The 22,082-nt window shown below is 49.9% G+C and overlaps 12 protein-coding genes across 12 annotated transcripts; 5 read left to right on the forward strand and 7 right to left on the reverse strand.

The window, feature by feature from the left end:
• Nucleotides 1-167: 167 nt before the first annotated feature.
• On the forward strand, nucleotides 168-791 carry PtrM4_140060 (putative MYND domain protein; the record flags this gene model as incomplete). Its single annotated transcript, XM_066109453.1, has 1 exon — nucleotides 168-791. The coding sequence occupies one exon, from the start codon at nucleotides 168-170 to the stop codon at nucleotides 789-791; it is 624 nt and encodes a 207-aa protein (XP_065960375.1).
• A 659-nt stretch (nucleotides 792-1,450) lies between these two features.
• PtrM4_140070 (uncharacterized protein) lies at nucleotides 1,451-2,861 on the reverse strand (the record flags this gene model as incomplete). Its single annotated transcript, XM_066109454.1, has 3 exons — nucleotides 1,451-1,638; nucleotides 1,691-2,503; nucleotides 2,603-2,861. 3 exons carry the CDS (start codon nucleotides 2,859-2,861, stop codon nucleotides 1,451-1,453), a joined length of 1,260 nt encoding a protein of 419 aa, XP_065960376.1.
• Nucleotides 2,862-3,160: 299 nt separating this feature from the next.
• Nucleotides 3,161-3,560, reverse strand: PtrM4_140080 (uncharacterized protein; the record flags this gene model as incomplete). The annotated part of the gene is made up of 2 exons (XM_066109455.1): nucleotides 3,161-3,168; nucleotides 3,218-3,560. 2 exons carry the CDS (start codon nucleotides 3,558-3,560, stop codon nucleotides 3,161-3,163), a joined length of 351 nt encoding a protein of 116 aa, XP_065960377.1.
• Nucleotides 3,561-4,018: 458 nt separating this feature from the next.
• On the forward strand, nucleotides 4,019-4,606 carry PtrM4_140090 (uncharacterized protein; the record flags this gene model as incomplete). Its single annotated transcript, XM_001937969.1, has 1 exon — nucleotides 4,019-4,606. The coding sequence occupies one exon, from the start codon at nucleotides 4,019-4,021 to the stop codon at nucleotides 4,604-4,606; it is 588 nt and encodes a 195-aa protein (XP_001938004.1).
• Nucleotides 4,607-4,875: 269 nt separating this feature from the next.
• On the reverse strand, nucleotides 4,876-5,341 carry PtrM4_140100 (antibiotic biosynthesis monooxygenase; the record flags this gene model as incomplete). Its single annotated transcript, XM_066109456.1, has 3 exons — nucleotides 4,876-5,023; nucleotides 5,105-5,223; nucleotides 5,282-5,341. The coding sequence occupies 3 exons, from the start codon at nucleotides 5,339-5,341 to the stop codon at nucleotides 4,876-4,878; spliced, it is 327 nt and encodes a 108-aa protein (XP_065960378.1).
• Nucleotides 5,342-7,154: 1,813 nt separating this feature from the next.
• PtrM4_140110 (uncharacterized protein) lies at nucleotides 7,155-7,613 on the reverse strand (the record flags this gene model as incomplete). Its single annotated transcript, XM_066109457.1, has 1 exon — nucleotides 7,155-7,613. The coding sequence occupies one exon, from the start codon at nucleotides 7,611-7,613 to the stop codon at nucleotides 7,155-7,157; it is 459 nt and encodes a 152-aa protein (XP_065960379.1).
• A 1,559-nt stretch (nucleotides 7,614-9,172) lies between these two features.
• On the forward strand, nucleotides 9,173-9,541 carry PtrM4_140120 (membrane protein, hemolysin III protein; the record flags this gene model as incomplete). Its single annotated transcript, XM_001937967.2, has 2 exons — nucleotides 9,173-9,325; nucleotides 9,386-9,541. The coding sequence occupies 2 exons, from the start codon at nucleotides 9,173-9,175 to the stop codon at nucleotides 9,539-9,541; spliced, it is 309 nt and encodes a 102-aa protein (XP_001938002.2).
• Nucleotides 9,542-9,674: 133 nt separating this feature from the next.
• PtrM4_140130 (CphB, Cyanophycinase and related exopeptidase) lies at nucleotides 9,675-10,608 on the reverse strand (the record flags this gene model as incomplete). The annotated part of the gene is made up of 2 exons (XM_001937966.2): nucleotides 9,675-10,000; nucleotides 10,065-10,608. 2 exons carry the CDS (start codon nucleotides 10,606-10,608, stop codon nucleotides 9,675-9,677), a joined length of 870 nt encoding a protein of 289 aa, XP_001938001.2.
• Nucleotides 10,609-11,058: 450 nt separating this feature from the next.
• PtrM4_140140 (ClpA, ATPase with chaperone activity, ATP-binding subunit) lies at nucleotides 11,059-11,887 on the reverse strand (the record flags this gene model as incomplete). Its single annotated transcript, XM_066109458.1, has 3 exons — nucleotides 11,059-11,517; nucleotides 11,570-11,723; nucleotides 11,862-11,887. The coding sequence occupies 3 exons, from the start codon at nucleotides 11,885-11,887 to the stop codon at nucleotides 11,059-11,061; spliced, it is 639 nt and encodes a 212-aa protein (XP_065960380.1).
• Nucleotides 11,888-13,665: 1,778 nt separating this feature from the next.
• On the forward strand, nucleotides 13,666-15,420 carry PtrM4_140150 (galactosyl transferase GMA12-MNN10 family protein; the record flags this gene model as incomplete). The annotated part of the gene is made up of 1 exon (XM_001937965.2): nucleotides 13,666-15,420. The coding sequence occupies one exon, from the start codon at nucleotides 13,666-13,668 to the stop codon at nucleotides 15,418-15,420; it is 1,755 nt and encodes a 584-aa protein (XP_001938000.2).
• A 2,347-nt stretch (nucleotides 15,421-17,767) lies between these two features.
• On the forward strand, nucleotides 17,768-18,070 carry PtrM4_140160 (uncharacterized protein; the record flags this gene model as incomplete). Its single annotated transcript, XM_001937963.2, has 1 exon — nucleotides 17,768-18,070. The coding sequence occupies one exon, from the start codon at nucleotides 17,768-17,770 to the stop codon at nucleotides 18,068-18,070; it is 303 nt and encodes a 100-aa protein (XP_001937998.2).
• Nucleotides 18,071-19,591: 1,521 nt separating this feature from the next.
• Nucleotides 19,592-21,975, reverse strand: PtrM4_140170 (HET domain containing protein; the record flags this gene model as incomplete). Its single annotated transcript, XM_001937961.2, has 2 exons — nucleotides 19,592-20,826; nucleotides 20,874-21,975. 2 exons carry the CDS (start codon nucleotides 21,973-21,975, stop codon nucleotides 19,592-19,594), a joined length of 2,337 nt encoding a protein of 778 aa, XP_001937996.2.
• Between the last annotated feature and the right edge of the window lie 107 nt (nucleotides 21,976-22,082).

The raw sequence follows: 22,082 nt of genomic DNA on the forward strand, positions 1-22,082 counted from the left end.
GTTGTCTACAATTCGCCTCTGTACTTGCACTTGCACTTGGTCTCACCGTGTCACACTCAAACTCACACTCACCTGTGAAAGCGGTAGACGCTTGGACCATGACCCTCTCATAAAGCCAATAGCTTGCTTCGGCCATGGGCACCCCTTCGCATCTACAACACTCCACGATGGCGAACTCCAACATCTCAGACAAGGCTGCCGCTGCAGTTTGCGAGCAGTACAAGAAGCAAACTCTTTTGCGCTGCGCCGGATGCCAGCGAAGCTACTATTGCTCCGAGGATTGCCAGAAGACGGCTTGGCCAACACACAAGAAAGACTACAAGACCATGCGCGCCTACGAAGAAGCGATCATTATACCAATGACAAACGAAACAGCAGCGATAATGTTCCATGAAGACCACTTCGCACCCGTCCAAGTTCGCCTGAGGCACACCCTCCACAAGCCCGGCTACGCGAGGATAGACATGGGTAGCTCGATAGTGATCACCCAAGAAGAAGAGGATCAATGTCAATGCCTCGCACTGGGTTGGTTCGACGCTACTAGAGACAGTACCCATAATATCGGCCTCGACCTCGACCTCGGCCTCGACCATACCGTTCGTGTACACTACCGCGACGACTTTGTTCTGGACAAGAGTGACGAGGACGAGCACATGAACGACGAGGGAGCGGACGACAAAGATAAGTTGTTGGTGAACAAGGCTATCCTGACCAGTGTAGGTATGCCAGGCCGTACACATACCCAGACTCCGCAACAATCAAGTCAAGACAATCTGAGACCGATTTCTTGACTTGATTAGGCGAGAGCAGCCCTACGGATTGTTTTGATTGCAGATTGAGGTGTCGTGAGGCAGTTGAGATTGTCTTGACTTGACTTGATTGTCAGAAATTTTAGATTTTGGTAGTGTAGCTACTCCCCTAGAGTTACGATATCTAACGAGTCTGTCTAGTTGTATATATCGTACTCTCGCGCTAGTGAGTCGTCTGTAAAGCTCTCGCTACTACTGCCGCTACTATCACCGTCGCCGCTGTGCGTTTCAATTGTTTTTATGGTAGTGTAGCCAGCCCGAGTCTATGCCCGTATAAGCTGTAGAGCCGCAAGCAACTCACTGCCGATCGCGCGTCGTTTTGGCTCGAGTAGATCACCGAGCTCACTAAAGAGCCGCTCGCACTCACAGCTTGAGGCTGGGATAGTCAGTATATCGATTGCAAACTGGCTTAAACAGGGGTATTTTGAGCGCATCGCAATCCAGTACTGGATAACGTTACCGTCGTCAAGGCTACGCCATGGCGGCTCTTGATTAAGCCAGCGGTCATACTCATCGCCTTGCGGGGCTGCTGCTGTGTGATTACGCTGTGTATAGGCCCCGATTACCTCGTCTATATCGCTTGTTCGGGCGGCTCGAGCCGCTGGAATAGCCACTGGCGTTGGCAGCTTTTTATAGCTTTTCTAAAGCCGCTGGAAGCCCTTATTAGCGGCCTCGATCCACTCTAGCTTCTCGCTCCAACTGTTTTCACAGTAGTATTTGTAGAGAGGGTGGAGGCACGTAGCAGCGTAATAGACTGGGGAGTCGTCGAGCTTATTGTAGTAAGCGTCAGCCTTGTTCCAGGCAGCGCGGAGGTTAATATGAAGGTGATCTATAGACGCAATCGTTAGCGAGGAAAACCTGTAAGTAGCTGCAAAATATACCTTCTGGCGCCTCGTTATGCGCGTTGAAGTTAACGTCAATCCATGGCTGCGCAAGCTCTTCGAGGTTACGCAGTATATACTCGAAGACTGGCAGCACTTCGTAGATTGCGCCAAAACTGCCAACCTTACCGCGACCCTCTAGCCTCTTCGTTGCTATCTTAAGCGGCTTAAGGCAGTTCTGGTACTCTGTAATTGTTGCCCAGTCGTTGGCAGCGAGCCCGCCTTGCCTCATCCAAGCCGGCACATCCTTGCAGGCGCTACCGCTGCGCTTTTCGTTAAAAGCGACACTTTTAATGTGGTGCTCCATATATCGATTAAAGGCGCCGTGGAGCTTTGTAGCGCGCTTAATAGCGGCGTGATACGAGTTCCAGCGGGTGACGACCGGGCGTACGGGTGTAAGGAGTGGGATCTGATCATCGGCCGGCAGCGCTTTGTTGGCGTCGCACTGGCAAGCCTGGAAAAGCTCATGCTGCTGCGGCGTCCTGATGAAGTTGATAACTGCAATTAGCGTGCCTAATTGCCCATGTCGGCGCCACTCGCGCATGTACAGCTCCTCTGTTCTAAGCTGCTCTGCAACGTTGTTGTACGAGTCCTTGTCGTCGCCGAAAAGCAGAGCTTGCCCAATAAGATTGATCGTATGAGGGCTGCAGCGGAGACGATGGTGTATAGGATCAAAGCCGCCGTAATCGCGCGCAATTGCTGCAATTGCGGTGTCATTATTTGACGCGTTGTCGAGGACAAAGTAGCCTAATTGATTAGGTGTAATGCCAAACTCTCTCAGCGTCTGGATAACAACAGCAGCAATAGCCTCGCCTATAGAAGTTAGCTAGGTTGCGCAGAATTGTATTTTTATCTTGCCTGTGTGCGCGCCAGCGAGCTGCGGGAGGCTAATAGGCAAGTCGTGTACGGCACTAGCTGCTGTAGCAAAATAGGCAACGATCCTAAAGAAGCCGCGCTTCCCGCCCTTAGTTGTCCAGCCGTCAAAGCTTATGTGTATTTTGCTTATAGCTGCAGATAGGGCTAAGACTATCTGCGGCTTTAGCAACTTGAACAGCCTTATCGCGTACGTTGCGACACTGCGAGGGCTTCGCCACAACGCGCTTTCTGCCTCTGGGTTGGCGAACTTGATCATGTCGCGCGTCGATTGCCGGGCGATTATTTCCATTAGCATATTGTTGTCGACAAGCTAGAGAATAAAGGCGAGTCGAAACTGTTGTACGTTAAAGTAGCCAAATACGTTGGCTGCTTCTTAGGATAGTTCAACGCCGCCGTCGATCGCCTGCTGCAGCGATAGCTGACCTTGCCCGTACGCGATGCTGCTTTTTGCGTCGAGATCGTTAGACAAGCCATAGCCTCGTGCAGCCTTCCGGAGGTAAGTTGCTGCTGCAGACGTCGCTCTCGTTATATCGTATAGGCCACCACCAAAGACCTTGTGAGAATGGCAGTATCTACATACAAACCACACGCTTTTTAGGTTACTCCGCTTAACAACGCGATAGCCATGCTGATATATCTAACTCTTCTTACCTGTTGGCGCCTTAACTGGCTTCATGTATTGCTTCAGCCGCTCCCAATTAATCCTATCAAAGTGATCAGCCCCGTCAGTCTCCCACGTCGACCGGCCTGCGCCAGCGTCGTCTGCTATTAATCCAGTGCCAGCGTGGCTGCCCTCAGTGGGCGCGGCGATCTCAGCTTTAGGTTGCGACTCCAAAAATTGCGTTTCCCACGCTGGCTCAGACGGCGACTCAGTGGCCTGGCTAGCTAGGGCTTCTCGGGGCGACAGCGATCGCTGCGATAGGCGCAGTCGTTTAGCAGCTTTAGCAGCAACTGTAGGTGCGCCGCTACGCTTCTTTTGAGATTGGGGAGGCATTGTAACGCGTTGTTAAAAACGAACGATATAGGCGGAGGATAGAGGGGTGAGGGGAGCTCCGCTAGGTAATACGACTTAGTAGGACGCGCCACGACGCGTCACGACGCGCTATCACGAGAAACTCCATCCTTTATCTATCCTTCACCCTCCACCCCTACAGCAGCGGCACAATCTCATCAATCTGGTAATCTAGATGTCACGGATTGATTGATTGAGCTACCAATCTAAAGACTAGCTTCTTGATTTGATTATAGCTTCAATCTGACAATCTCACAAGATCAATCTCACAATCCGGATTGATTGTTGCGGACTCTGCACATACCTAGAAAGGTCCTGTCATCGCCTACGGAATTAAGGACTTCCACCCCGACTCGACACCGAGAACTATTATTAGCCTAAACGATGAAGACGCGCGCAACATCATAAGCTTCAAGCGAAAGCTGCGAGACCCCATCAAGATGGTCGACTGTGTGCGCTTGAACTGCAATGGCGACATTATCATGAACGGGCGTGCTAGATGCGAAATCATCAGCCTTCCCAAATTCCACGCCATCTTTCGACAGAACGCTACTCCTACCTCCATGCGCATGAAGCTACCCATCACAGTGGCGAGTATTCCGGGAAGTGTGGAAATCTGGGATTCGAATAATCCAGATTTGGCATATTTCAGCGCTAACCACAACGAAGCTGCTGACGCTCTCAACGTGGGTTGCGATGAAAACGATTATGCTTGCTGGGGCTTTTCACCGCTTACTTGGGATGATTCTCAGGGTTCCTGCATTGTGGCACGCAAAGACAAGAAGCCGCTTCATCCTGACCATGTTGCTGCACTCGCCGAGTACTGCTCTGATCATCTCACGCCTATCTTCCAGATGCAGATAGAGAGCGAGGCGTTTCATTGGATAGATGGACAGATTTATTTCATCAGTAAGCAGAGCGTGCTTGATGAGATCACCAAGGACAAGTTTGAGGAGTTCTTCCGGGCATGGAAGGCGAGGCAGACTCACCCGGGGACGCGTCAGCGCATCAGTCCCTACGATGTTTAGTTTGGGAGGTGCGAGGGCAGGTACAGAGTTGAGTCCAAAGCTCACTTGAACATGTCACCGATTTCGGCACCCCAGAAGACCCTTGGGGTTGATAAGTATGCATTTGCAACAGCAAGATGGGGAGGTATGGGTTGCTATTCCAACTACATGGATGGCTGTAGATGCTCAATACGATCTTCATATCACCAAGAAAAATGGCGATGCTCAAGTCTTCCGCCCAACGTCTGAAACAATCTGCGTGTTGTTTATTTTCGTGACTCATGCTTTCCTCATAGCTTACTAGCAAACCCTCCCACGCCCTTCGTAAACAGCACTTCCATCGGTTTCGCCAACAAGTCCTCCTCTTTAAACGACTTTCCCATCTTCTGCGATATCCCACTCTTCATGTGTGTTTCTAGCGCTGCTTTATTTGCGTATCTGCGTGTACAAAAATTAGCCTCCCCAAACTTCCATATACGAGCATAGTGGTTGACAGATGTAGATTAACACATGACTTACGTCTCAAGTACAATGAATCTTGGCGCATCGCCGTTGGTCTCGCGTTGAAGATGATACCGTAGCGTTCCAGGCTCATTATCTTTTATTGTCTTCGCAGCTGCGGATATGAGGCTTTCGACCTGGGGTAGCGGGGTTAATTTTGGGGTTGGGTTCGTGCGTAGTGGTGGGGACGCATACCCTGTCTGCCTTGCCTGGCTTGGGCGTAAGGATTGCCATGATGTCGAAGGGAGAGGACATTGTGATGTAATGTTTTATGCTTTTACAGATTGACGAAATTGAATAGCTCGAATTCGTACTTGAATCCTGGATGCGCAATTAGGTTTGAAGTAGTGAGGATGAAGAAGCCGGGCCTGGAGTGACAAGACGGCATTGTTGCTTGCATCACCGTCGGCTTCCTCCGCTCCGCTCCTCTTTCCTGGTGGAGCCGAAAGATGCCGAGGCACGATTGACATACCATGACATCTTTTGTCATCTCAACCCTCTGCTGAATCCATTAATAGATGCTTCGCATTTGCCTTCCGCCCTTGCTGTTGTCGAAGAAAAGTGCTATGCTAATTGGAGCACGGCTGCATGATGCATGCGGCGTCAAGAGTCGCGCGGCTGTAAGTAACTTAAGTGACCCTCATCATGCCGCTGCATCACAGTTGTCTTCCATTCTCTACACCAGTTGTGTTGTCTCAATGTTCTTTCTATGCGCCACCAGCTTCTTTGAAGAAGATGTGCCGCAGAGATATTGATATTGATTAGTTCTGCCTCGCAAACATCGATTCATAATCACAGATGTGGAAACACCTGTGACCATGCCGGTGTCTCATACACGCCTTTTGGAACCTTCCTTATACTGACAAAAGCCTCCACCACGATATAACCTCGACTTAATATGTAACTTACCCCGCACAATACACACAATAGTGTGATAACTGCAGTACTTAACCACCCCAATTGTCGATTATTGTATGTAATCCAGACCCTATTGATGACAGGAAAAACGTGAGCTAAGAGATTGGTGACTAACCAGAAGGCTGCACAGAACGTCACCCAGATGGAGCTCATCCGCCAAAATAGCTGTTCCAGTGCGGTAGGGAAGAAATAGTCCCAAGCAGCGACGTGAATGGCACCATACGCCATCGACGCACCCCAGAGTACCATACCCATAATTAGAGACTGGGTGCTTCGTAACAGGCCTTCGTTAGGCCAGTCAAGGGCATTTGGCTGCACCAGCTCGCCCACATAGAGAAGTGAATATTGCTGAACGTTCGCATCGGTTTGTTGGGTGAGTGAAGCTTCTAGATATGGGTAGAGTCCGACGGCTTTCGCTGCCAGACGTCTTACTTCCGAGGTAAATTCCATGTCCGGTGCAGGCGACATGGGCCCGCGATCGCGTTCAGACGGCTGGCTACTTGGTCGTAGACCAAATCGACCGTCTACAGCAAATACAGTGTCATGACGATGACCGTCGTCGGATGCCTCTCCCCCTCCGAAATAGGCAAGCTTCGCGAGCTCAGGAGTAGCTGAGCGAAAACGAGAAAATCTGCCTGATGGTTTTTCACCACTCATTCGACTTGCTAGGTACATGTACGCAGCCAATGACAACCACTCGCCTTTGAGGACGGTCGGCGATTCGACTTGGCAAGGTTTGTGCCACCACAGAACGTACATTATCAAGGCACAGACGACATGAGCCACCACGTGGACTTCGAGCAGTGTAGTCGGTAGACCAGTGGCTGCTCGACTTATAACTTGTACAATCATCCAGCCCGCCTGGACACATACGAGTAGCTTAGCAAGGCCATCAGCCTTGTTCTTGTCTTGAATATCATGAAGCGAGACTTCTGGTAGGTGTCCGCATTTCGTGAGTAGCACAACACCGCGGGCAGTTAATGTGAGGCGTTTGAAGCCGCCAAATAGAGGCTTGTATTGATCATGGGGATCGTCGAGGTCGATTGCGAAGCCTCCCATAGTACCATAGAAGCCGTGCGCGATAGTCCATGGGGCACGTTTAGGTGTGTTGGGAGCATCTCCCCCAGTTATTACCGTCGTCTATTGATAGTCAGTGCTGCTCTTGCAGAAGAATTGCTGGGTTTAGCTTCTCATTCCAGCCTGTCCCAACGCTCTCTTCTCTCGATACTTGCTCGATTTCGTATCGTAACTGGCGTGCAGAAGCCAGTTGCCTCCAAGCGGTGTAGAGTATTAACTCAGGCGCAAATAAGCCAAGCACACACCACTGAAACTCTCGGAGCAGTGTTCGGTAGCTGCCTTCAGCTTTGCGCGGTACGTTCAAATGTACCGCTGAGTAGACGCATAGACCAAGGGTGGCGAAGCAACTGATGAGTAGAGAGATGGTGTCGCGTTGGTTGTCTTCTTCCACAAATCCTATGGTATCTGTCGTGTTTACTGTACCGGTGCCCATCACAAAAACACTGCTAACAAATGCGAAAACGAAGTTCACGGTGGTTGTGCCTGACAACATGGTCGACGATGATGGCTCCAGGCCCAGTAATCGGAGCATAATTCGAGGTTACGGGACCTCCCGCTTATACTATCGTGCTGGTATCCTGTGGTTTCTACTGTGCCTCCATTGCGCAGTAGCTCCCACTGGGGGCGGCAAGACAGACACGCGCAAGCCTCCCGATAAGCGTATCAGCCGTCGGCCGAAACTGTATGCGCAGTCCGACGGAAGTTGTGAGGATCTGAACTCCAAAGACGCATATCCGCTTGAAGCTTGACGAATGAACAGTTGGTGATCGCACCCTGATGCAGGTTCTTCTACTGCACCGCAAAGCTCTGAAACAGGTGGCGTTGAGATATCGGCATGACCTCAAAATGCGCGCGCAAACGGCCCCTAGATCCTTCAATTCCATGGCACTATCCATGCTATATTGGGTGATATCTTCGGGATAGACGTCAGTCTATTCGCTTGGAGTGAGGCATTGAAGGATGCGAGTGATCAAGGTGCGTTTTCAAGTGATCCGTGCATCCACCTTCCCTACCGGTATTCCTCACTAGTCCCCGCTGTCGTAGCCGCCCTGCTCAAACTCACAAAATACATCCCTCTTAGTATCAACAAACTGCGAATACTAGCTGGATGATATGGGTATTCGATCCCGGAAAGAATCTTCCACCATAAACGCAGAGCGGAGAGTATGTGAGTTCCCGTCGTCTATCGAACCTTCGGCTTACCTTTCCAAGGCTGCTCCAGACGACCGAATGAAGAACAAATCCCTAAGCTCCCTATTGACATGGGACGAAATTCGTAGGCATGGGTATCATTGATGAAATGGATTCACACTGATTGGCATTACAGCATCATGGTATCAGTAAGGCCGATCTTAATACTACACCTTACGCGATAATACTTATCAGAACCAAGAGACAACGAGTACATACTGTCGAGCTACCGGTGCGTATCAAACATGTAATACTCCCATGCTTAATACCAACATGATATAAATTTAGTGCGGTATCTAAATCGTATAAACGATCGTTTGAGAGCATTCTAGGTATCCACAATGAAACAGGTACTGCCGCTTCCGATATGCCAGTATTCCGGCTGATTGATTCAAGTCAATATATTCTCGCATTTGCTCGGCTCTATGCTATTCTTCACGCTTCCTATACCCGTATACTACACGTTACAGCCGATATACAATGCAGCAAACACAGCAGACGTTGTCGTTTTCTCAACGTTCTTTTTCGGTGTCGCTATCTGCTTCGCGCTTTCAGCAACGTACGACTACCCCACCAGCTACTATATCGGCAATGACCAATTTTAACTACAGTTTTCATATCTTCAACAATCACAGCGAGAACGTCCATATTTTCGGTAATCAGCTGGACTACGTAGGCACTTCCACTGTCCCGCTTCCAATCATTGACTAATCATCTTAGCTGGGTATCGTCATTTTGATGTGGGGATCTACTATACCATGCGTATACTACGGTTTTTACTGTACTCCATCGCTCCAGAAAATATATTACACGCTGGTTTCAGTCTTAGCAGCCGGCTGTGTCTACGCAACGCTGCATCCCGCTTTTCGACGCCCCAAATATCGACCCTACCGTGCAATCATGTACGCTGGTCTGGGATTGTCTTTCATCATTCCCATTATCCATGGTATCATGAAATTCGGCTGGGAAACGCAGATGTGGAGGATGAGTCTCGATTGGATGGCTTTGATGACGATTTTTAACCTCACGGGCGGTGCGCTATATGCTATGAGGGTAAGTAGACAACATCCAAAGAAATACGGCTAGGGAATTGGAAAACTGATCAGTTTCTAGATTCCTGAGAAGTGGTACCCATATCGATTCGATATCTGGGGCTCGAGCCATCAGATCATGCATTGTCTGGTTATTTGCGCTGGCATAGCGCATTTATTTGGACTGCTTAGGGCTTTCGACCATATTCATGGTCGTGGGAATATTTGCGACAGTTGATTTGAGCTCTCGCGCTCAGTCTGCGATGTGGAATCAGCGACACTATCACCGGATTCGAAAGCACAATTACGTCCTTAGGTACAGGAAGCAACGATTGCGATGCTCCAACAACTACTTTAGTTCTTCCGGCAATCTAAGATTCAATCACCTTCCTCGTCCCAAGATCATATTTATCTCCCTCCTTCAAAAAGTAGAATCTCGCATTGGAGGGTGGAAGAGGCCGTTCCCAGCTCCCCTCCCTGGACCAAAAACCACCGTCGTAAATCAAAGCGTACGTGCGCCCTATCACCTCCATCTCATTCTTGTTCACCACCAACGCAGTGTCTTCGTCTATCGCCAGACCGAGCAACTCTGGGTGAGCATCTATAATTTCAAACATGTCGAAATGTCTATTGCGGACTAAAACATGCTGGTCGATGGCAGAGTTCTTAAGATATCCAAAACCAACAGTATGATCACCTGCCATTCCATCGTTAGCCATTCATCCCAGACGCGACAATCTTCGAGAACTCAGGGGACTTACCAATCATGATTGTGTTGTTCGCCGTATCCCCACGAGCCAGAAAACTCCCAATGATGCTCGCGCCAGCACTAGATCCGGAGATTACACCCCCAGCATCCAGCACCTTTTGGAAGGCCACCTCAGTCTTGGTCCCCGCATAAGCATCCACGAGTCGCCACTGCCTGCCTCCGGCGAAGAAGATGCCTTTTGCTTCGAGCAATGGCGCGATAAATGCATCGGTATCAGCGACGGCAGGATCATAGGTATGAAGTACCGTTACATTGGTAGCTCCATACTTGCGAAAAGACGCCGCTGTAGTGAAGTTCTGGTCGTATGTTGGGTCACCGCCTGCGGTCGGAACAACAACGATAGGTGCGCCGGGGCCGCCGGCAAGGGAGATGATGCGCTGGTAGATGCTCTCGCTTTGTAGGTTACCTCCTACGATGACTAGATGGCCATTTTCAGGACCGATGTATGTTGTATTGGTACCGTTTGTTCCGTATGTAGGAGTTGCAAGGGCCGTGACTGCGAGTGCAGCAGTGGAGAAGAACGTAGTGAGCCTCATTTTCTTATATCTTGGGGAAACTGCTGCGATGCTCCACTATCCAATCTGCCTCTACACACACTTATATAAAGAACAATCTTCGAGGTGTTTTATCACGATGTTTTGGCTGGGCATCGCATCATCGCAGTACTTTAGGCGCGATCGACGCTACCTGCCTTAACGAGATTAAACCGTCGTGAGAGCCCCACTTATCGACTTCCGGACACGTTTGTATAGAGATAGGCAAAAGATGGCCAAAGGCACCACGGCACTGAGATGGCTGATCAATGAAGCTGAAGCAGACCTCGGGAAGGGTTAGCATGGTTTTGTGTAATAAAGGAGCCCAACTAGGAGACGCTAAGCGACGTGATGATATCACTGCGAGCGGCATTCGACATCGCGGTGCATACACGGCCATCCCGATGTCTGGTATCTACTTAATTAGGATGGCCTATCGTGTAAAAAAAATCTCTATGAGTCTTGAGGCTTCTTAAGCTGTGTTGCCTCATCCATCCGCTCCCCACCCTGTTTTCGAAACACCCCGATTTTCTGCCCGTTATTGGGTGTCGGCATTAGTCTCACTTCCAACTTCTCTACTGGTTTCTCGTTCAACCGCTCTGTCACACGTCCAGGAATTTTGGTATACACGTCGCGAGCCATCTGGCTCACGCGCATTGCTTCTCGGCTGAGCCCACAGGTCCCGGAGGTGCGATTGTAGCCTCGCCCTGCCATATGGCTGCAGGTCTTGCTATCATCCTGGAGGGAGATATGGCATTGACCAATGTGTCGCCTTGTTTCCGGTCGTAAGTCAATCTTTTCGCGTACCTCTGCAGCGATTCTGCGCAAAAACTTGTGTGCCACGACGGCCTGTTCCCCGAGCGAGAACGGAAAGAAAGGTATCACTTCGTCAATGCGTGATTCAAAGGGATCCTGAAAGAGTCAGCTCCATGTCTTTTGCTACTTTCACTAGGTAGGTCCATACACCCCATATTTCTCGGAATGTGTCCCTAAGGCTGCTCACAAGGGGCTCAAGACCAGTAGTCAGCTTTTCCTTGTCTGTGAGTTTCTTTACGTTCAGTTCGTGAAACGATGCGATCTTCTCGTTGCCACGATTGCTTGCCAAAATCCAGATGGTCCTGCGGCAGTCAGCCTCTTGGTTTGTCCCCCGATCTCGGTAAAGCCCTGTTTACGATGATCAGCTACACTCGATTAAATTCGGTAGAGATATCGCGCGACTAACCTTCAGACAACGTCGTCAGGAGAAAATTACAAACTTCTTGAGTTGTCTTATCATACTCATTGAAGTTATCAGACAATCAGTTGAGTTTAAAACTGTAAACGAACCACCCCAGCGTCAACGCAACCGATTGATATCTTTCAGAAATCTGTTCGCCAGAATCTGAATGCTTCTACATATCATTCTAAAGACATTTGCTTGCCGTGGCGCCTTCAATTAACACAGAATGTGCCACGCGATAATCAACGAGACATATATCTTTACTATTGATATATTTTACATGGCCCCATAGGCAGATGCCATGACAGATCTTGCATATGCATATTCTCCTATCCGAAACCGGGACGCTTAGATCTTTGCGCAGACCTTGCGAAGGTCATGAATCTAGCCTGTATGTGGACCCGTGTCACACTCAAAACATATCGGGCTGCTAACAAGCAAGCTTCTGTAGGTAAGAGAGTGTGTGCCGAAGAGCCAAATTGCGTCGCGGCACCTGGACAGGGGGTGCATCCCTGATTTGGCTTAGCGTCGGTACCGACCGGTAACTTACCGGTAATACCAGTATCCACTACAGTAGTGCCATGCCGTGCACTCCCTTCACGACCGTTGTTTCCTTACCCGAAAGCAAAAGCAAAGCTACCATCTTCAGCTCTTCTATACTCGCTGTAACACTATTAGGTCTGGGATCGAAGTCAGAGCATCTCCAACCTGTCGAAGGGCGGGCCGGAAGTTGTGAGAATGCCAGTTTGGTGACCGCAACTTCACAGGTGCCGAACGGATGCAGATCGCGAATTTGAAATTTCGATTCATGTACATAGCCCTAGCCTCCAGGGTAGCCGAGCGCTGACTGTACCGATATGGATAGATCTGAGATAGGAGGCAGGTACCTAAGGCTCCAAGGGCGCATCAATCTCATCCTGGCCTCCGATCAGCCCACATATCTAGATATTGCAGTCGAGAGCAAGTCTCTGGGGATCAGCCGGGAAATGTTCGAAATTACGATCACCATGCACACTGCAAAACGTTCTCCGTAAGACGCACGCTGCTACCCCTCCAATACGACCGGGAACTCAACCGCAAAATAAACTTCTATTGCGCTCCAACGATTGTTCAGCCAAGAAGTCACCAAAATGCAGCAGCCCATGTGATACTCAGACCATAACTGCAACGGGAAACGTTCGCCGACAATTTCAGTTTCATTGGCAATGTCAAACTTCCAGCGTCCAATACACGGCCGGCGACTCGGCCAATTGTCCATCAGCTTACAGCTTACGCTGATTTTCAACTTTCTAGAATTGCACATCCCTGTTTCCTACACTCCCTCCACTCTCTCGTGTTCGACATCTTCGGCCTTCATGATGCTACGAGATCCCTACACATGCTACTTGAGCAGCTGGAAAGCAAGGGCTGTGTATTCAGAGGTTCGTTGGAGTATATCAACAAACATCCTCGGTGCTACTCGTCTCTGCAGCTGCTGACCCGTCTGAACAGCGCATCCCTGCGTCTCCCTGTCATTTGTCGTAGGATTTTACGAGCTGCTGATGCAACTGATGCCGAACTACATACAGAATCCATGCCTCATCCTCGGTTGTGGCTGTCTTACATACATGCACACGATTGACTAGGTTTGCCGAGAATCGCGCATGGATCTATCTCAATTCGTTGTTTCTAGATACGATGTCTGTCCTTTATCTCTCTCCCTGTTCGATGCTCATCTCGTCGTTTCCAGCACGTCGGGGTCTTATACCCCCCACTTCTTCAATTTCCTGCATCAGCCTGCACGTGTGGGACAATTCCATTCTTTTCATTCTCTTTATCAGATATATGCGGCATCTCTCACGATGTTACGCGCCGCTGCCTTTATACCCAAAGTTCTAATAGCTCTGTTGTTTCTGGGAATTCTGTATGAACTACCATGGAAGACATCGGACCTGGACGTCCCCACCAAGTCATGGTTGAAGGATACCATCAAGGAACATGCAACATTATTGCTAGGCGACAATACAATAACTTCGATAACAGGGACGCGACCTGCTGGGCCTAAACACGAACATTCCGACGATGCGACTGCACCAACCATCAAACCCGCTGAGGCTGAACAAAAACATACCGACAATGCTACTGCTCCAACTATCCAGCCTGCTGAGGCTGAACAAGAACATGACGACAGTGCTATTGCTCCAGCCATCCAACCTGCTGAACCTGAACCAGAACATACCGGCGATGCTGCTCCAGCCATCGACTGGAACAAGATACACTTATCCTACGGAACTGCACAATGCATGCCGGATTTTGACGACCAGCACAAGCAACTCGCTCTCGAACGCAGAGCATCATGCGACCAGCACGCACCCTTTCCCACAGAAGAGAGCCGTCGCGTCGCTTTGGCAACTATATCAACGGGCAAACGCATCCCCGCATACGACGGTGCGATCCAAACCCAAATGTTCCATGCAGCCGTTCACGGAACATCAGCGCATGTCCTTTGCGAAGATCTCGCCCCTGGCGCCTGGAACAAGATCGCCTACCTCCAGCATCTCACTCTGACTGAGCTACTCAAGCCAGAAGATGAGCGGCTAGAGTGGATCTTGTGGATAGATCGCGACGCCATCGTCCTCGATGCATGCCGTCCTCTATCGTCCTTCTTGCCCCCAAACAGTCCCGAATTCGACAAGTACCACATCATCACGAACCACGATATGAACGGTCTAAACGCCGGTGTTTTTCTTTTTCGAGTGAACAAATGGTCATCCATGTTCTTCTCTGCTGTCCTGGCATACCCCCTATACTATCCAGACGTAGATCTCGGTTTCGCGGAGCAAACCGCCATGCAGTTAGTCCTTTCTTCGGCTGAATGGAAGGACCATCAAGCCATTGTTCCGCAACATTGGTTCAACTTATACCCGGATGGAGATCAGAGCGTCCCTGCCTACATTTCAGGTGTGGAGAGGCCGAACCTGGAGTCATGGCGTGTGAGGAGAGGAGATTTTGTACTACACTTCGCAGGAAATAATGAAAGGGAGAAGATCATGTTGGACTGGTATGATCTGCTGGCAGAGACTGGGAACATTTGGGAAACTGGTGTAACGAGGGACATCACGGCGGAGATTAAACAATACTGGGATCATCTCGGGCATGCTAGCAACGATGAGAAGAAACCCCCTAAGCAAGAGTACGCGCCGGTTCTAAAAGGACCGAAGAAGCAGCCGAAGCCTCCAAAGGAGGAGAGGCCTACAGAGGTAGAGAACAAAAAGCCTCCGAAAGAACAGCACAAGAAACCCACAGAAGAGAAAAAGCCTCAAAAAGAAGAGTACAAGAAACCTACAGAAGAGAAAAAGAAACCTACAGAAGGAGAGTACAAGAAACCTACACAAGGAGAGAACAAGAAACCTGCACAAGGAGAGAACAAGAAACCTGCACAAGGAGAGAACAAGAAACCTGCACAAGGAGAGAACAAAGAGCCTCAGAAAGAAGTGGGCAAGAATGGCGCTGGGGATGCAAAGGATTCCGCAGCAGTAGGTGAAAACGAGCCTGCAAAGAAAAAAGAGCAGAAACAAAATCAAGAACATGAGCAGAAAGAGAAAGAACATAGTTAGACAAGAATGATTTTTTTGGTCAGATTTTCAGTGTAGTTTCTTTTCAATGTAGAGTACGTATGCCTTCGTGTATATAAATCAGTCAACCTTGAAGTCTTTTCTGTTATAGCTTCTCTACACAACATCCATTTGTAATTTTTCGCACAGCCTCGTTCATCAAAAAGTCTCGTCTTGTGATTCCTCGGACGTAGTGGTTTGCATGATCCAGGTGGTGTGTCAGCCCTATCGCGCTTCGTCATTGTTTCGCCTGTGAAATCTAGAAAGACTCGTCGTCTTGAGGTAAGCCTACACTACCCGAACTCCTCTAAGCATCACTTTTTTGTATGCCACAATAAAACTTTCAGCTTTCACTAACGTTTTCTCCAGCTCCCTAGCTCGCCGAATGCTTCATCACCGGCGCAAAAGGTGGCACTGAGCCACACGTCACAAGGGAATGCCGGTATTGCACGGACGGGTATACGTATTCCTCGGGAAAGGTGAAGATGGAAGCACTTCATGGAAGCAGGTTCTAGAGAGGGGTGGTAGAGCGGGATACAACAACTGTGAAGTCGAAGTCTATGCGGGACCATGCGGTGTTTTGGATTAAGAACAAGGTCAATACGAGGGCGATGCATGGGAGAGGAAAGGGGAGCAGAGTGAGTTCGAAATTTAATTGAAGAAATTGTGAATGTTGCCAACGTGACAAGGCAGGGAATGCAGAAATTGGGAGCGTCGCATTATGATACGATTTCAAGTAAGCCTAACATGTAGGCAGCCTCGGATTGGGCCCTGCGTATGGACCGCGTTTCGTGTAACATGGCATGACGTAACCTTGATTTTTGCATACCAACCTCCGTCTCTAATCTAGAGAGAAACCTTCTAATTCCCTATCAGCACAACACACACACACACCCATTGCCTTTCTTCTTCTTCTTCTTCTTCTTCCACCTCTACAGCCTCATCAAACAACATGCCGCCACCACGCGACCGACCATATCCCCACCAGCTCAGGAATCGCAGCCCATTCGATGAAACACCCTCTTTCCATGACTGTCCAACACCCATTGCGCAGCTCATCGAGCCCGCCATCCAATATCTGGGCATCGGACCCGGTCTCTGTACACGCGACAATCTTTTTGGACTCGGCTACCTGGTGCTTCTAGCCATCAACTATGGGCTGCTTCTTTACGTCATTTGTGTGGTTTTGATCGTGTTTACAAGGCTGTGTGGTTGGTGTAAGGGAGTAGGGAAGGCGCGCATGCGTTGATTTCGAATGCGTAGGAAGGTGATGGTAAGGCTGGGATTTGTCAGACAACTTACAATTGAAGATGGAGGAGATATGCTGACTGTGAGGAGATTCGAAGGTCCCAAAGCTACTGCCCGGGTTGTACGGCAGGCAAGTGCACCTACATGAGCCCTTGCAATGATGAACCAGCACTGGCGCAGGTGCGCATACTTTGCACAGCCCACCTGTTCTACCCTTCAACGAAAGAGACTCGACCAAAGGAGACTCGGTAAAAAGTTTCATAAGAAGAGGAATGAAATATACTTGAGTAACAGGGAGCACAGGGCGGGGGCTGGGTCTATTGTACATGAGACTGGATCCTTCAGGGACTGCATCTCGTCGGCATGCGTGTGTGATTACTCGAGCAGAACTGTCACGATTTTCTTTCTTTTTCTAGGTTTTCTTAGTTGGGTTCCCTACCTTCAATAAGCTTCTTTGTTCAGCGGAGGGTGAAGGTGCCGGTGTCTCTTTGAACCATGTTCCCGCGCCCTGCATACCAACACGTTAAGAGAAAAGCGTGCAATACATTTGACAACATGGACAACCCTAAAACCGAGCTTTCTTCTTTAATCTTGCGTTATTTCATTTGTTCGATGCAACACCATGCTGCACTTCCGTGGAGTATTCATTTTCGTGAAGTCCCTGTGGACAATCCTTCGTCTGATTTCCGCGCCGAAACCCACACTTGCAGAGTATGAAATGCAATCTTCGAAGGCATTCAGGCATAGAAGCAGAGATTGTACAGTCGAAAGCCGTAGTATAAAAGCAAAGATAAAAGCTCACAAGCACTACACGTGTGCGGCAGACGAGCCCGTGGCAAACTACGCAAAGTGCAAGGAGATCTGGAGAGATTTCTGGATATGAAGTTTTCTCTAGCCTGTATCACGATTGGCTCGAGCTAGTTTGAGAGGCGGACTAAAGGAGTGTGGCCTCGATGTATAACCGGGAGACGAGGGACTCACTTTCACCACTTGTACGACTTTCTCTGCGGAAAATCGCGCAAATCGCTTTCTACATCACCTCTCACCTCGCTAATAAGCGCCATATCCACTCTTGTTCACCGCGTCTCACACCATCCCCAACATGCCTGTCATCCTGACAGCGACTACCCGCAGAGACAGTCAACACGACTCGACTGACAAGACCCAACTCTTCATCATTCTAGTCGTCGTCGGCATTCTTCTCTTCGAAACTTTCCTCGCCATTGCATACATCCGCTACCACAATCTGAGCAGCAAGGCACGTTGGAGGCGCCTTCGAGAACGCGGCGTCGTCGTTGTCAACGGACCGGCACTCATCTGGACGGACACGCTACCGCCTGCGCCCACGACATCCACGTTCAACCTACACCATTTACAGCAAAGGTCGATAGAGCAAGTAGCGTAGTATCAGCAGTGTGCTATTTCAAACCCAATCGCAACTTCACGCCGCCCTGTCAAGCCACTGCTGCCTACCAATCACCTACCCGCCACACAACCGCCAGAGACACACCAATGAGTGTGTTCGCCCCCACTCCAACACCCATTCCGGGTAGCTCTAGGAAGCAACGATCTGTGCCTGAGACAGTTATCATCCTGGTCATTGTTACTGCAGTCGGGCTGTCAATTGTGGTTGGCTTCGTCTTGTTTGTCGTTTGGTTCAGGATGAAAAAGAAGAGGCAACAGCACGAGGCTACGATACAGTTGGAGGAGCTGACACGTAATGGATATTCTCTGAGACGACCTGTGGAGCACGAAATCGGCGTTGCGCGTTGAGATCCCCAGCATGGGTGCTGATGATACGGATACAGGCGTTCAGGCGAAGGGCTCGATGTATATGGTCTATAGGCCGAGATGGGTGAGTGTCGATGAGCAAGCTGTTGCTCGACACTGGAATCACTGGTTTCTGCGTGCGTAATGTGCATCGACGGCAAAGGGAATGATACCATGGCTTGACTTGTTCCGCACTCCCATGTCATAGTATATGCAAAATCATGAAACGCTGTGCCAATTTTATCCTGTAACTGTGCCAATGTTGATCTTGCTCAGGCTCACAAGTGCAGCATATATTATGCAATTGTGAACTATCAACGCGTACAACTAGGTTTAGCATGCATTTTTGCTCAAACTCTGATCGTACTACCCATGCGATCCCCATGTCTCGTGACAACGCGATAACGTGATAAGCGCGATACCGAATCGAGCGGTAGCGTTCCGCGTAGCAAATGTCGCTACCCTGAAAGAGGGGAAACACAAACCAAGCTTGGAAGTTGCTGCGGGGTCACGGGTCATTGCGGCAGCGTCCCTCTCCCCTTATATATGTCTCCTTCCGCCCATCTTGCGCCCAGATTCAATTCAATCGCTCAACAGTCTGAACAAATCAACTGCAACACCCGATTATACCTGATCATTCACAATGCCTTCTCAGAACTCCGGTAACGCCTCTTCCGGCTCCAAGGGCTACAGTGTCACCAGCTCCGGTACCAACAGCCAGGTGAGACTTTGACATAGTTCCCATGCTTGCGCGTCTGTACTGATGTAGTTTTGCCAGGGTAACCACTACTGCTCTCGTGACTACGGCTCTGGTGCTTCCAACCCCAACTCTTACCACTACTCCAACACCAACGGCTCCTACTACTACAGCAACCCGAACGTGAGATGTGACGAACACTGTGGTTGGGGCTTTACTGACGTCGTACTAGGGTTCTACGTACTACAACAACGGCAACGGCGGTTCGACCTACACCCGTGGCAAGTAGACGCTACTGGCGTAGACAGTTGCCTGTATCGGCCCAGTATGGGTTATGGCTTAGTTTAAGCATTTTCGATATCAGGAACGTGAAGATGGGATAGTGAACAGGTACTATGAGTAAAATGGAATGTACAAAGTAAACTCTTATCCAATCGCCTTGCATCCAGTCACTGCCGACTAGTCCAACCAAAATCTGCAGTTCTCCTGTCCTTGCAATATCTGAAAGACACGCTCACTCGCATGCGCAAAGCGAAAAGCTCCTGTCCTACGGAAGTGGTTTCCACCGGTCGGTTTCAATAAGATGCCATGCCCTGCATAATCGACTTCTTCTTCCGGTTCAGCCTCTACCAACTCATCGATACTCGCAAGCCGATGGGTATCCCTGTTCGTATCTCTCCTCTGTATATGCTGTGGTTCCGACACCTTGCTCAAAAAGGACTGTGGGATATAGACTTGTTTCGCAGACAAAACCACATAAAACGGCCACACGTCGACCGGATCCCTCAAATTAGGAACCGTGTCGGGAAATGCTTCGATTTCGAAATCCGCAGTACCGCGGACCTGCAGCGTCCACTTGTCGCCCGCGTCGTTACCCTCCAGTCTGCCCCGGCCAATGCGTCCCTGGATCCGGATCGATTGGCTGACGAGTTTGGGTTCCTCGTCATCATTTATTTTCTCGGGAACAACGCTTTTGTGGAATTCCTTTTCTCCGCTTAGGTCCCCATGCTCTTTGCGCGACTGCACGTTTCGACGCTGGATCTCTGCTCCGGAATCACTTCGCACGCGTACAGGCGCGGGCGGGGCTTGAGGGACAGTTCTGCTAGCTATAGCTTGTGTAAGACTCTGCCTGCCTTTTATGTTGACTTTTATGGGCCGGCCGTTATGGTCGGTGACTCTGTAGTGTGGTTTGTCGGACATGCGGTCTGGGACCACGATTTCGCCGTCCATGGATGCCCAGGACCAGGAAGGGATATTTCTGGCTAGGTTCCATTCCGGACATTCACTGGGTCGCTTCAGCAGTTTGCATTCGGCGACGTGCCATGATAGCTGGTCTTCTAGGTCTGCTTGCCACAGGCCTTCAGCGTATTCAACGCCTAGAGCGTCTCGTACTAGCTTCGCGATACCCCACATGGCGATCAACTTGTCGCTGCCGTTGGTGAGGTTGCAACTTGTGTATTTGCGGACGGCTGTTTTCCAGAAGGATTCCATAGGCTGGTCTATGGCGCCTGCCAAGGGCTCATCGCTACCTTCAGATACTTGGAGGCGGCCTCTCCAGTGTCGGTCTGGGCCGGCTACTCTATCCATAGGTTGCGGTAAACCGCCTGGAAGCGTTTCGCAAGCACTTAGTGAAGGGCAGTCCCAGAAAATCTGTTTCTCAGCGAAGTGGAGGATGCGTGGCGCCAGCATTCGCTCTGTCTCACGCTTAGTACACAATAAAGATAAGTCCAGGGGGACTAACCTTGGAATACCCAGCCACGAACATAGAGGAATGACTGAATGAGCTCGCGCTCCCACAGATCTTCGGCAACCACTATCCATTCCTTTTCCTTGTTGCCAAACAGCGGCGAGTCGTTAACAGGCCTGTACCGTACCGGCGCGACATTCTCTGGATCTCTATTCCGAAATGCTCCTCCAGTGCTATCCTTGGAATCTACAACAGCTATATTGCAGTAGCTATTACGATACACAAGATGCATGCGACCCGCTTCTTTATCCCAATCCGCCTTGCTCTTCTGGATAATACACAAGCTATCTATCCATATGTAGCCAACTTCCAATGAACGAGCAACCTCGATCGCGTCCTGAAAATTCTTTGTGAAGAGATGCCATGGGATGCCCTCTTTCATGAAACGCTCTCTGTTCGCATCGCGAAGTTGCTGAAACTCTATCAAACCCCAGCAATGCGACAACGTGCAGTATGGTCCTTGAACAGACGTAGTCGCTGTCTCGATGACTCGTATCGGTTCTCCCGGTTCTTCGCTGATATCCAGTAAACGAGTGGGAATGAAGCGCTTAGACTTGGGCGTGAGTTTCCTACGCTTCATACAGTCCTCATGTGTGGTATCGCAATTGTGGACCCAAGCTCTTATTTGATGACCGCCGTTGTGCTCTGGATTTGTTGAAGGCCCAAGGTCCTCTAGCTTAGGCAGTGGCTGCATTTCGGCTTCGGGAAAGAGAAAGAAGGTTCGTGTTGGCAGCGCAACTTTCGTATACGCGCTGTTTCTGATTTCGCTTACGGGATGTACATAGCGGAATGTCACGACTATCGCCTCCAGGCTCTCTCGAATCTTGGCGAGGCTTCTGATGTTCCATCTGTATACGGGCCATGCGTTCTTCTCGTGCTTCAGCAGCGGAGAAAGCTTCTCGATATCCTGCCCCAAAGTCCAGCAGAACACGCACCGATCCTTCTCCTTCTTGGTCGTGAATTTTGAATCCCCACGGGAGTGTGAAGGCGCATCAATGTCCCATTCGCCTCTCAACGACTCCCATGACCGACGATGGTAGTCCCATGAACTTTTGCTCCGCAACACATGTTCAACGCAATATTCGCATAGCTTCATCGTGAATATTGCTGCTCGAATCAATCTAGCGATAAGTCCTCCGAATCCCGCCTCCAGAACTCCTAGCGTCTACCGGCAGCTGCCTAGGTAAGATCTCCGAGATCAGG

Source organism: Pyrenophora tritici-repentis, chromosome 8, assembly GCF_003171515.1.
Source record: "Pyrenophora tritici-repentis strain M4 chromosome 8, whole genome shotgun sequence".
NCBI lineage: Eukaryota > Fungi > Ascomycota > Dothideomycetes > Pleosporales > Pleosporaceae > Pyrenophora > Pyrenophora tritici-repentis.